This window comes from Barbus barbus (genome assembly GCF_936440315.1).
Source record: "Barbus barbus genome assembly, chromosome: 7".
In the NCBI taxonomy this organism is placed as follows: Eukaryota; Metazoa; Chordata; class Actinopteri; order Cypriniformes; family Cyprinidae; genus Barbus; species Barbus barbus.
The window spans coordinates 2,548,202-2,562,900 of NC_136735.1; the positions used below are offsets into that span (position 1 = coordinate 2,548,202).

Sequence of the window (14,699 nt, forward strand, 5' to 3'; positions counted from 1 at the left end):
GGCTGTGGAGAAATGCAATCCTCCATAGCCACGGAGCGCTGTCATGACAGCGAGGGCATCACGTCGCAGGCTTATGGCATCGATAAGAGGAGCGGTGTCCGCAGACTCAATGCTTGTAAAATGGCAAATAATCCTTCTGATCTGTTCTGCATATTCTTGAAGAGCTATAAGATAATAGCCTATAATAGGTGAGAACGATATTAGAATTATAGGCCTACAAAAGAATGCTGCGCTTATTATAAATAGACGTCTCACTCATTCGTTCGTTGCTTAGGTCTATATATATTACAGCCGTTTTAGGCGTGCGCTTTATTTGAAATGCAGCATGCGATGTTGTTTAATAACTTTCAAACGGTAGAGCCTGTTCCTTTATAACATAGCCAAAGGTCGGTGTATTTTTGCTTTATACATTTTAGGCTTATTCTCAAATTCAGATTGTGTTAGGGGGGCGGGATTATTAGACCATTTTAATCGGACAATTTGACCGGAGAGATTTAATTTTGTCGGACATTTCATTTTTTTTCCGGCCAATGTCCGGCAATTACCGGACAACGGAAACCCTGATATATATATATATATATATATATAGAAACCTAAATAGACCATTAGTAATAGAAAATTAGACCATTACTGTATTTTACTGACACCTGTTAGAAGTCTAACTAAACTAAAGTCTAAAGTCATATAATAACTAAAGTAATTTATGTGAGCATTCTTTCATGACCATCCATTTATCAGTCAAAAGGTTAGGAATCACTTTATTATGATTTTACATACTGAGATTGTTCATACCAATAACATCATATTACATAAGACACAAATCTTCACTACTCCTGCATATTATAGAATGAATAAGATCTAACAGAATTAAATTGGATGAAATTAGTTCACGCATATGCATTACAAAAACTAGCTAAACTGAAAAAAGCAAAACCACCCTGAAAGTCAAAGTGTAATTCATACATTCTGTAAGTGTCTCTGTGGCTCCTCACAAGAGGTTGTTAAATCTGACACAGAGACACTGAACATTCAGGATAAACCCCAAATCCAGCATAGAGGGGTTCAGTGAATGTGGAGGTGAATGTGTGTAAGTGTGTGAGTGTGAGTGTGTCAGAGACACTGTAGAAGGACAGAGTGCCGGCCGACACGTCCAGATAGATACCTACTCTATTAGAGCGGGCTGAAGGGCCAAATACATCTGTGTTCTTATTTTTGTACCAGACAGTATAAGTTGTATCAGAACAATACATACTCCAGGACTTTTCATTGAGTCCAAACCAACAGTCAATTCCACTTTTCCTGTCGACTCCTTTATATGCCACTGCTACATGACCTGAGCCTTCCCATTTAACCTCCCAGTAACAGCGTCCAGTCAGACTCTCTTTACAGAGAACCTGCTCCTGTTGCGCAAATCTCTCTGGATGATCAGGATACGGCTGATGATCTTTCACACATGTGGTTTTTTTGTTGTCTTCAGAGAGAATGAGTTGTGTGTGTGCTGTGTTTGGATCCAGAGTGAGGTCACAGGCATCTGAACACAAGAAGAGAGATCACATCTATGACATCATTAAATATACACAGGAGTGTGTGTGTGTGTGTGTGTGTACTGGGTATTCCCTATGTTATGGAGACAAAATATCCCCACAAGAATATTAATACCAGTAAAATTTGGATATTGTGTAGAAGTTTTTTTTTGGGTCAACATGAAGACGTTTTGAAGAAGTTGTAATAAAGACGTTTTATACAAAAGAAAATACAATTTGTACAGTATAAACAATTACACCTATGGAATGTCCCTAGAAAATGTGTGTGTGTGTGTGAGAGAGAGAGAGAGAGAGAGAGCTTACATTTTCTCAGTCCTGGTTTGATTCTGAAATGTCCTCCATGGTCCAAACTGAACAGAGACAAAAGCATGCACACAAACAAAAACAAAACGTATTTGATATGATATGACTTATTTGACTGTTAATGCAAATAAAATGATAGTTTTGTAGTTTTTTCTGTCATCATTTACTCTCCATCATGTCATTCTAAACCCTTCAGATCCATCAGATTCATCTTCCAAACACACATATATATATTTTAATGAAACCTGAGAGATTTCTGTACCTCCACTGAAAGTCTATGCAGGTTTTCAAGATCCAAAAAAGACATAAAGGCATTGTAAAAATAATACATATGATTCAAGCAGTTCAATCCAAGCCTTATGAAAAGATAATCATTTTACACAATGGACACATTTAATTTAGGCTTTTATTCAAATTTAATTTGATGAACCTTGATCAACACACACATACTGTACATAGACAGCATGAAATATAGTAAACACATGTTCTACCTGTCTGTGCTTTTGTTTGATTTAGGTCCTGCTTCCTTTGTCTAGTTTTGTAGTCTTTTGTAGTTATTTACTACAAAAGACTTACATTTCACTGCTGGTTATACTCTGTATAATTGTGTATGTGACGAATAAAAAAATCTTGAATCTTGTTTCCCACCATTAGTGCCTCACTGTTTTCACATTTCATCTTTATCCCGTGTATTTTAGGTGTTGCGTTTACTGTGCTTGTCTGTCAGTTAAGCTGGCTGCACACTAGACGATTTTCAAATCTTAACCGATTTTAAAACCATGGGAGACCACAGACATGAAGACAGTTCAACCAATTTTTAGCCGTATAATCCTCTGAACGCGCACACCAGATGATTCGACCAGACAGCAAGACCGCACACTTGAAGATTATAGGAACGATTTCACAGTGACACGTGATCTCACGGAGACTTGCGCGATCAAACGTGACTAGAGAAGAAAAACAAATAGAGGACAATCGACGTTGTCAGCTGGCTCTCCTGGCGCACGTTCTGTTTAACAGTAAAAAACAAAGTATACAAAAGAATATGGGTGATGTTCTCTGCTTTCACGGCATGTCTGTGGCTGCCAGGTTCCAGCTATAGAAGCATGCAACATCCGGTGAACGATACTTGCTCGCTCTCATTGGCTATCGCAGGTATCACGTCAGAGGCAAGCCGCTCAAGAGTTGTAAATATCAAACACATTTGATAGTTACAATTTGAGTTCGCGACGCTCCGTCTCAATCGGGAGCAGATAAATAATCGGAATGACACCCACACAATAGAGGATTTTTGGACGAAAAATCGCTTGTGACAAGCCGCGAATCGGGCCACACCCCCGATCGTTCGGGGGTGCAAATCGGGCTTAAAATCCTTTAGTGTACGGCCAGCCTTAGATGTTAGATGTAAATCAGAGGTGTCAAACTCAGTTCCTGTAGGGCCAGAGCCCTGCAGAGTTTAGATGCAATCCTAATTAAACACACCCGATCTAGCTAATCAATTCTTTCAGGCTTATTTGAAAAAAGTATATTCCTTGTTGAGGTCAACCGATTGATCAGCTGGCCGATTAATTTGGCTGATTTTTGGCATTTTTTAATTAATCAGTATCGGCCGATTATGCTGCAAATTAGGTCATTAAGGTCTAGTGTGGTTTATTTCTTTGCTCTTGGCTGACATGTGGCATTGCTATGGCCTGCTTGTGGCCCAGATCTGGCAAACAGGAGCCGTCCACCCAAGTGCCGTCATTCCACGCTACATGTGGGCCAGATCATCTTTCCACATGTGCCAGATGTGGGCCGGATCTGGGCCGACGATATGCTGCTATCTGGGGGAGAATCTCTCTCCCTCTGGCTGTGTGAGACAGAGAAGCTCACACTCTGCAGCCACGTCTTGTTCACACACAGCTTCAGCCAATGATGGCAGGGCAAAACAGATCATTTCAAAAGCGTAATTATGTTTTACCCTACTAGAATTTATACCGACCGTGCTTATATTCATAAGTGCAACAAGTCATTTGCATGAGAAAGTAGAAACACATTAAATTCAGACGAAACTTCTGAGCTGGCTAAAATGTGCATGTTAACTTTCCTCATGAAATGTGTCTGTGGGTAAGATAATAGCCTCCACGATGTTATCGCTCATGGCCAGTGTACTCTTAAAGGTGGGGTATGCATTTTTTTTTAAATGCTTTAGAAAACTGGGTTGGGGCAGAGTACCAAAACAAACTTGTAGCCAATCAGCAGTAACGGGCGTGTCTACTCATGATGCGAGGAGAGAGCACTCATCAGTGCACATGACGGACATTAGCCGAGCCTAGTGACGACAGAAAGATAGAGATCACGGATAAAAAACAAAAGAGGAAAAAGTCTGCGGAATAAAAAAAGGCTTACACCATGTCTACACCGGACGCAACAGTTGTCTTGTCGTGCGATCTGTCTACATGCTTTGTTTCTTCTCGATAGGTGAGTAACATTGGTTTTGCTTTGTTTCACAGAACTAATCGTTGCTGTACGTATGTGTAGGGCAAGACCCTTTTGGGCTAGGGGCGTGTTTGTTTTGGTGACTTTAAATGTCATGAAATGGCTACCAGAAATCACTTTACAGAAAAGGGGCACAGCCAGCTGTTATGATTGCAGCTTGCTGGCTTTGGAGGTCTTGTGGGTTGTCGAGAGATGGTGTTTCTTGAGTTATGGTGGCAGGTGAGCTGCTGGTAGCGGGTGTTGTTGACACTTGGAGGCTCTGGGCACTGTGGGTTGCCTCCGGGCCTAGCTCCTCCTGCGTCTTACCAGAAGTTGCTTCTGTGCGGTGTGTCGTTTTTTCCGCTGTCAAGCATCTCATTCTGCCTTGATGGATTTTTAAACCTCTTTCATTCTTGCAGATCCTGCCGCAGATGCACTGTATTGTCGTTATTCCTTTATCCTGTGTTGTTGTCCTTAAGTCCGTCCTGTTGGGGTGCTCACCCCCCCCCCCCCCTCGGGTACCCCTGGGGGTATCTTTCTTTTGTGGGTTCTGTAGCTTGTTTTGGGTTTTTGAAGATTATAGGTTTTTATTAGCTTTTATACAGCTTTTATTATTATTATTTTAATAAAATAGTTTTCAATACACTTAGCTTTTGAGGCTGATTATTTGTCACCTATGGTATAGAATTAGTATCGAAACTGAGGTGTTACATTCTGGTATCGTACTGAAGTCGAAATTATGGTATCTAGCCATCCCTAAAAGAGATGTAACCACCGAAACAGAGCTTCCCACTTGCACAATACAGAATTATCTGCTAAGTGTGTTACTTAGCTTTGTCAACCTGGCAACCATGTGTACGCACGCTCTCTCCAATGTGGGTAAATGCACTTGCTTTATGAAAACAACGGTTAGCCTGCAGTTTAGCCCCGACTTCAATATTCTATTCTCAGAAAAGTGTAATTCATCAACTGTTCATTTATGAGAGAGAGAGAGAGAGAGAGAGAGAGAGAGAGGCTGTGTATGTATGAATCGCCGTTTTGCCGCATTTCTCTATTAACAGTGAAGCTGTGTCTTAATTATTTTAGAAACAATGATGTTACCAGCTCCTTGCTGAGAAAGATAATGTAGCTCTTGAGTGATTAAGCTATTTTACTGCTAAAGTTGCGGGGCAGCGCTAAAAAGTTTGTGTTGCTGAATGTCTGTGTGTGGGCGCAACATGATCTGTTTGAGTGAGCATGTGTGCTTGAGACAGTGAAGACAATGCATTAGTTTATTCTTCTAATTCTTCTGTTGATTTTAATGTAGAGAGTGCATTAATTTGTGCAATGATAACCTACCAGCAATATTAAGATGATTTTTTAAAATATATTAATATAAGTTATTAGAACGAGTACATTATTATTTATGGGCTTAAAAACAAGATGCAAGCAATCAGAATATTGTACCTAGTGGGGAGTGCCCAATGTAAACATGAAACATATGCCATTACCTATACTGTACTGTGGTAGAGACTATGGAGGCCCTTCATAATGCAGAGGTCAACTGCCTGCTCTGCCAATAGTTAGCAACGGCCCTATACACAGCAAAATCCCCAGTGTTAATTTAACACTCTGAGTGTGGACTCACTGGACTCATATAAACACTGAAGCAGTGTTAAAGTTAATGAGATAATTAGGTGATTAATTGAGTGAGGATAGACCATTATCGAAGACACCTGATGTTAAAAAGCAGAATCACCAAAGAAAAAAAATCTAAATTTGTATGTCACCATTTTAGTGGTCAGTGTTTGGATTAGTTGGGATCTTGACCCTTGACTTTTTAATTTTGTTTGGTTGCTATAACTGAGTTATAACAGCCACAGAAACCAAGAGCAAAAGTCATCAAATGGTTTAACAATCATTTATTTGATCTGAGTCACTGAACTCGTTTAGAGTCTAATTGCTGAGTTATATTATCTTTATTGTTTACAACAGCCTTGTGGTTCCACAATGCAAGATCCTGTATTTTCTATACATTCTGTATGGATTTCTTGCAAGCTGTTCTGATAAAAAAAAAAAAAAAGAATTTGTTGATTCTGCTTGTTAACATCAGATGTCTTCAATAATGGTCAATCATCACTCAATTAATCACCTAATTATCTCATTAACTTTATCACTGCTTCAGTGTTGCTTTTAACACTGCTCCAATGAGTCCACACTCAGTGTTATATTAACACTGGGGATTTTACTGTGTAGTATGCAGTGTTTAATAAACAGCTGTTTCATTAAATTATTCTGGAGGTGAAATTCAGTGCAGTCCCATATCGTGATACGTATCGCATCGTGACTTTGCTGGTGATACACAGCCCCAGTTGAGAAGGTGCTTAAGTTTTGAGCCATGTATTATTGCTATGAATTAGGCTACTACTACTACTACTACTACTATTACTATCTTATACCCTGTAATAATCATTTACTCGAATTCTCTTTTATAAGATGAAGGAGAAAAAGAAATTGGCCAAAAAAATCTGCATCGTATATTAGCCATCGACTGCCCTGATTTCTAAATATCAGTATCGGCCAGAGAAAAACCCATTTTGGTCAACCTCTAATTCCTCGGTTCCTGTTTGTTTTGCTTATTAAATCACCCAGCACCTAGATACTTGTCTCTGGCTTCCTTCATGGCTCCTTTGTTACAAGTAGTTCTAAAGGCAAGCTGGTAACCCAAATCACACAGACACACATAGGAGTCATAACTGCCCCACATACTTGAGTATCTCCAGTTTATAGTTTGGATCCTCCAGTTTGTGTTTGAGCAGCTGGACACCTGATGGTCCTGGGTGATTGTAGCTCAGATCCAGCTCTCTCAGGTGTGAGGGATTTGAACTCAGAGCAGAAGACAAATAACCACAACCTTCCTCTGTCACCATACAGCCAGACAACCTACAGATACACACAGTCAGATCATCCACAGCAGGGGTGGGGAAAGTTGATCCTGGAGGGCATCTCTCCGGCAGAGTTTAGCTCCAACCCTGAAAAAACCTGGGAAAAAATAACTAACTGCATTCTGAAGACTTTCAGAAGCTGTTTCAGGTGTGTTTGATTGGGGTTGGAGCTAAACTCTTCAGGGACACAGGCCCTCCAGGATCAACGTTCCCCACCCCTGATCTACAGACACCCATGAACATAATGACCGACTGGCAGTACATCATCCTTATTACACACCTCAGTATCTGAAGCTGACAGTCTGTACTCTTCAGTCCATCAGAGAGCAGCTTCACTCCTGAATCCTGCAGGTCATTGTTACTCAGATCCAGCTCTCTCAGGACAGAGTTTAAGGATTGAAGAGCTGACGACACAATTTCACAGGACTGAGCAGCTAGATTACAGCCAGAAAGACTGAAAGAGAATGAAACACATGAAAAGTAAACTGGTATTTCAATAATATCATATTAATTATTGTAAAATACATCCAAATTTAATCATTAAGACATGATTAAACACTCACAGGGATTTTCTGCAGTTGATCACAGCTGGTATCAGTTTTCTTCTCCCCTCATCTGATGTGTTGTATATCTTGAGGTCCAGCTCATCCAGCGGCTCCTCTGACATCTGAAGCATGTAGGCGATTGTTGAGCAGAAAGCATGAGAGAGTTTCTTTTCTGAGTGTTTGTCTGATTTCACAAACTCCTGAATTTCTCTGGAGAGAGTCTGATCTTTCACTTCCAGCAGACAAAGGAACAGATTGATAGACCTTTCAGTGGAGAGTTCATTTCCATCTTTGATCTTCTCTTTAATGTACTGTGTGGTTCTCTTGATGCTCTCTGAGCTGTTCTCTGTGTGTGTCAGTAGATCCTGTAAGAGTCTCTGATTGGACTCCAGTGAGACGCCCAGCAGGAACCTCAGGAACAGATCCATGTGTCCATTATCACTCTCAAGGGCTTTATCTACTGCATCTCTATGCAGATTGTGCATCATATCACAAAACTGCAATGTATCATTATGTATCATTACATAATGGTAAAATGCATAGAAAGAAGCAAGAAACTCCTGAACACTCAGATGAATAAAGCTGTAGACTTTCCTTTGATGAATCACAGTTTCCTTCTTAAAGATCTCAGTGCAAATCCCAGAATACACTGAGGCGTCAGTGACATCTATGCTGCTCTCAATCAGGTCCTCCTCATAGAATATCACATTTCCCTTCATCAGCTGTTTGAAAGCCACTTCAGCAAGTTTCACAATCACTTCTCTGTTGGACTGCAGGAGTTTCTCTGGATCTCTCTCTTCATACTTCTGGTTCCTCATGTTGATCTGAATCAGCAGGAAGTGGATGTACATTTCAGTCAGAGTTTGAGGGATTTCTGCACTCATATCTTCTTCCAGGAGCTTCTGAAACACAGTGGATGAGATCCAGCAGAAAACTGGGATGTGGCACATGATGTTGAGGCTTCTTGCTCTTCTGATGTGTGAGATGATTCTGCTGGCTTGATGCTGGTCACTGATTCTCTTCTTGAAATATTCCTCCTTCTGATTCTCATCGAATCCCTGAATTTCTGTCAGACGGTTGATGTATTTGGAGGGGATCTGATTGGCTGCTGCTGGTCTGGAGGTGATCCAGATGAGAGCAGAGGGAAGCAGCTCTCCTTTCATTAAACTTGATATCAACACACCCACTGATGAAGTCTCAGCCACATCACAAACTTTTTGAGCATCTGAAAACATCAGTGTGATTCTGCTTTCATCCAGACCATCAAAGATGAACACAACTTTACACTCCTCATAAATCTGTGAGTCCAGATCATGAAGTTCAGGATGAAAGTCCAGCAGAAGTTTGTGAAGACTGCACTGATCTCGGATCAAGTTCAGTTCTCGAAATGGAAGCACAAACATGAAATCTACATCCTGATTATCTTTTCCCGCGGCCCAGTCCAGAATGAACTTCTGCACAGAGATGGTTTTTCCAATTCCAGCGATGCCTTTAGAAAGAACGGTCTTGATCTGGTCTTTCTCCTCACATCCTGGTTCAGGTGAGGCTTTAAAGATGTCATTGCAGTAGATTGGAGTGTCTTGTGAGTGTTGTGTTCTGGCTGTTTTCTCCATCTGTAAAACCTCATTTTCTTCATTCACTCCTTCACTCTCTCCCTCTATGATGTAGAGCTGTGTGTAGATCCTGTTCAGGAGGGTCTCTTCTGGTTTGATTCCCTCAAACAAGCTTCTGTACTTGCTCTTCATGCTAGTTTTGTGCTGGTCTTTGGCTCTCTGCAGGTGTCCAGTCTCCAGTATGTGCGTCTTCAGGGCTATTTCAGTGTTGTTCTGATTAATGTGTATTTGATAGTGAGATGCAGTGGACTGCTCTGATCTGATAAAGTCATGTATTTCCCCCCCAAAGAAAAAAATGAACAAGAAAATGGCAGTTAAAAAGGTTACAATTGAAAACCATGAGAAATATATATATTTTCCAGATATGATTTTAATGCCCCTCTTTGAGTTGTATGCTTTTGTAATGCACATTTCATACTATGTAAATCATGATTCATGTTAGATGCACTTCATTAAATTAGAACGAAAAAAGAACGAAAACAAAACAAAAACAAAAAAAAAAACTGTTTTGGTCTATCCCCAGATCACCTGGAATGTACAACACGCCATCATCATTCTCTGATATTCACTTATATAGACAAGTGTGCAGGACATTTTTTAAAAATATATTTCCTTTTGTTGTCAGAAAAGGAAAAAAGGGCATATGACATTAGGTGAACACCAGGGTGAATTAATGGTCACTTAAATTAATTTTTTTGGTGAACTACCCTGAAGAGATAGTGACTGAGAACTTCTGGAATACAGAGTTCCAAAATTGTTCAGGCTAGAAGACTAGAACAGTGCAGTACAGAAAATATTAAAAGTATAGAAAAGCTTATATATATATATATATAGTGGTGTGAAAAAGTGTTGGCCCCCTTCCTGATTTTTTATTTTATTGCATGTTTATCACACTTTAATGTTTCAGGTCATCAAACTAAATTAAATTTTAATCAAAGATTACACAAGTAAACACATCATGCAGTTTTTAAATGAAGGGTTTTTATTATGAAGGGAAAACAAAATCCAAACCCACATGGCCCTGTGTGAAAAAGTGTTTGCAAAAACACACCAGCAAATCCACCTCTGAATGGCTGAAGACATGGCTGAAGTCCTGACCTGAATCCTATTGAGATGCTGTGGCATGACCTTAAAAAGGTGGTTCATGCTCAAAAACCCTCCAATGTGGCTGAATTACAACAATTCTGCCAAGATGAGTGGGTCAAAATTCCTCCACAGCGCTGTAACAGACTCATTGCAAGTTATCGCAAACGCTTGATTGCAGTTGTTGCTGCTAAGGGTGGTCCAACCAGTTATTTGGTTTAGGGGCCAAGCACTTTTTCACACAGAGCCATGTGGGTTTGGATTTTGTTTTCCCTTCATAATAAAAAACGTCATTCAAAAACTGCATGTTGTGTTTACTTGTGTTATCTTTGATTAAAATTTATTTGTTTGATGATCTGAAACATTAAAGTGTCACAAACACGCTAAACAAAAAAAAAAAAAATCAGGAAGGGGCCAACACTTTTTCATTCCACTGTATATATATATATATATATATATATATATATTTATATATATATATATATATATACACAGTGCCCTCCAAAAGTATTGGAACAGTAAAGACAAAATTGCTCTGTTGGCTGTCAGACAGTTGGCTTGATGCTGGTCACCATCGTTGAGGATCACGAGCTGATTCTTGATGTCTGTGTTAGAGCTGCAGTCAGGTCCAGCTTTGTCGAGTCCAAGACCAGGATTAGTCAAAACCAAGTCCAAATAAGTGAAGAAAAGGTTACTCTTTAAGACAACATACTCATGGGTGTAAATCCCGGAGGGGACATGCCCCCCCCCCCCCCCCCCCCCCCCCCCAGTGGTGGAAATTTTGATTCTTTCCAGAGACTCGTTCATTTTTCGTTCGTTCACCAAAATGATTCGTTCAGATTCGTTCACTAATTCGTTCAGTGACCATTTTTCCATATTACACAAATACGTCAGCATGTGCGGCAAAATGTGTTGTTCAACTAACGTATTTACTTGTTACAAAATAAAAACCGATTTGGCTTCATTAAAAAGTGTGCCCTTCTCATTAAATGAATAAAATAAGTCTAAATAAGTGATCAAAGTCATTACTCTTTTTATCTTTTAAATTACAGTCTTTTCGGATGACCAAAGCACAAGTGTTTTTTTATTTGTTTGCATACTAGGCTAGTTAACATGTAATTGTTTAGGCAGAGATTTACACGTTCAAATCTGAGATTATGTTAAACGAGGAGTTATTCTGTATGTAAAATATGAATATAAACAAGCGTGCACAGTACGGATACCTGTGCTTTGCATCCGCTTTCTGCTGATTGATGAACTAGATTGACAGAATGGCCGACCTACCCGGTCAACGAACTGGGTATAGCTACCAGTTCGTTCAATTCGTTCACGAACGGGAGATCTCTCTCTCGTTCAGACTCAAAACAGAGCCATCTCGGTCAATGATGCTATTATATTCGTTCGTTCGATCCAACCAATTACATGCCCCTTCTAAACCCGAGCTGAAATGCTAAACAAAGAACCAGTTGTTCGAACGACGAACGTAATAATGAGACGAGATGTATGTATGTAACAGTTCATTCCAAGATTCAGTTTGTCACGTGGTGTAAGACAAGGCTGTCCTATATCTCCATATTTATTCTTACTTGCCTCTCAGTTTTTAGCCCTGCATATTTCCAATAATAATTTACAAGGTATTTCAGTTGAAGATAGACAAATTCTAATTAGTCAGCTGGCTGACGACACTACTCTGTTTTTGAATGACGCTTCTCAAATCCCTTTAGCTTTGCAATTGATTGAGTCCTTTTCCAGAGCTTCGGGTCTCTGTCTAAACGTCAACAAATGTGAGTTAATGTCAATTAAACACTGTGAAATTCCCTCTATATGCAACATCCCTGTGAAAAATCAAGTTACATACTTAGGTATTGTCATTAATAAAGACCAAAAAACAAGATGTAAACTAAATTTTGACCCTTTAATAGTGAAAACACAAAGGAAACTCAATATGTGGCTGCAGAGAGATTTATCAATAAGAGGAAGAATTCTACTCTCTAAAGCTGAAGGATTGTCTCGACTGACTTATGCTGCTCTTTCCTTGGAGGTTGATAAAGGAACATTAAAAAAAGTTGACGGCATGTTGAACAACTTTCTTTGGAAAAACAAAACTCATTACATCAGGAAATCAGTAATGATGAATCCAATAAAACAAGGGGGACTGGATTTTTTAGATTTTGCTACCTTAAACAACACCTTTAAAATTAACTGGCTTAAGAATTTTCTTAAAAATCCCTCTTCCCTTTGGAATATTATACCCAATTATATTTTCTCTAAAGTTGCCTGAATTTTCTTTTACTCTGTAATTATAATGTCTCAAAAATCCCTATCAAACTTTCTAATTTCCATAAGCAGATGCTCTTGGCCTGGTCCCTCATATACAAACACAACTTCTCTCCGCACAAATACTACTTATGGAACAATAAGGATATTCTTTACAAGAATAAATCACTTTTCTTCAAAGATTGGTTGGAAAATAACCTTCTTTTAGTCGGACAGCTTTTTAACTCACAAGGCAGACTTTATAATTATTTAGATTTTTTACAGAAATATAATATTCCTGTATCTGCTGTTGAATATGCAATTGTTTGCAATGCCATTCCCTCTGGTATGTCTTTTCTGTTGCAAGGTTCTGCATTTCCATGGCCGTGTTCTAACTCTCTGAATGTAACTGCCACAATGATTGGAGGTGTATGCTTTTCTGCAGATCGTCAGAAAAATAACTATAGAATCAGAGCTCTCTTCCAGGCTAAGATAACAACAATTCCATATGTAATACCGTACTGGAATAATATTGTGGAGAATATACCTTGGGAGAAAGTATGGACCTTGCCTCATAAGTATCTGCTTACCAATAAAGTAAAAGAAATGACATTTAAACTGATTCACAAATGTTACCCGACTAAAGTCTTTCTTAGGAAATATAAGCCTGACATTGAAGTGAACTGCAGTTTTTGTCATTCTTCTGAAGAAGACTTCATTCATTTGTTTTGGCAATGTACCCACACACAGAAATGTTGGTCGGAATTTTTGGTGTTTATTCAATCTTAATTTGTAAGTGACTTCTCATTTTGTTTTAAAGATGCTTTCTTTGGAATATTTGAATATTCTAAGGAGAATACAGGGAAATATTACATAATTAATTTATGTTTTCTGTTAGCTAAATTTCACATTCATAAACAAAAGTTTACTGGCTCTAAACCTCTTTTTTCTTTGTTCAAAGTGGACTTGGATATGTATGTAGAAACTATCCAAAATTCTACCAATTTGAAAGCTATGAAAACTGTATCTCTGTATTCGTCCTTTGTGTCATCCTAAAAGGTAATTTTATTACCCTTTTTTTTCTTTGTTTGTTACCCTGGCAACAAATCTGTGTATTCTTGTTTTTCTTGTTTTTTTAATTTGGTATGTAATTGTACTGTTTTGATGTTTTGGATGTCTGTCATGTTTAATAAAAAAAAAAAAAAATGTAACAGTTCATTTGACTCTTTCAAACTCAAAGCAACTCAATGAAGGGCGTATTCGTTCACTAGATTCAACAAATCACATGCTCCGTCCTCGTATCATACTCGAAGGCTATTGGCTCGAGGTTTAGTCATTCTTTGACAGATGAAACGGTCCAGAGCTACGCATGCGCGCAATAGCGGCGCGCTGCGGTGGAGGGAGGAATTTCAGTGAACGAGAAATATGAGTCAATGGATTACGTGAATGAGAATGATTCGTTCACATAAAAGATTCGTTCAAAAAGAACGATTCGTTCACGAACGTAACATCACTACCCCCCCCCCCCCCCCCACCCCACCCGAGGGTTGTACCACCCTCCAAAAAAAAATATTTTAAAAAAATCGCACACTCTATTGTGAAAAATATATGTATGTATACTTAAAATAATTGTGTAAGTAGAAAAAAAACCCCCGCAAAAAAATGCATTTAGAAACAGTTGAGTTCACAGTGGTTAGGCCCACTGCCTGCTTTCCCAGTTCATCTCACCTACTCCACACACGAGTCAGGTGTGTGGCTGCGGCTCAGTTAATGTTGAACTCCAGTAAGTAGGGTACTTTATTCACTTTAAATAAAGCGATTCTCTTTAATGTAGTTGATCCAGACTCATTCATAAATTAGTGCGGCTAAAATGCTGATTACCGATGTAATTTTCCATGAATCTGCTATATTAGCGATTAAAATATTACTTATCTAGTTAACGGTAGCTTGTTTATAATAGCTTGTTGCATAGTG

The 14,699-nt window shown here is 39.0% G+C and overlaps 1 protein-coding gene across 3 annotated transcripts in view; it reads right to left on the reverse strand.

The window, feature by feature from the left end:
* Window positions 1–578: 578 nt before the first annotated feature.
* LOC306872873 (NACHT, LRR and PYD domains-containing protein 12-like) overlaps window positions 579–14,699 on the reverse strand; it is a 48,797-nt gene continuing 34,676 nt past the window's right edge. Inside the window, exons 1-5 of one of the 3 annotated variants that reach the window (XM_079421764.1) lie at window positions 7,792–9,642; window positions 7,509–7,682; window positions 7,053–7,226; window positions 1,848–1,894; window positions 579–1,531 (exon numbers count right to left, since the gene is read on the reverse strand). In XM_079421764.1, the coding sequence (XP_079277890.1) occupies window positions 1,002–1,531; window positions 1,848–1,894; window positions 7,053–7,226; window positions 7,509–7,682; window positions 7,792–9,518 (2,652 nt within the window). In that variant the 5' untranslated portion in view covers window positions 9,519–9,642 and the 3' untranslated portion in view covers window positions 579–1,001. Of the gene's footprint in view, window positions 1,532–1,847; window positions 1,895–7,052; window positions 7,227–7,508; window positions 7,683–7,791; window positions 9,643–14,699 lie in introns of those variants that run through there. The other 2 variants (XM_079421761.1, XM_079421762.1) reach the window with 2 other exon arrangements.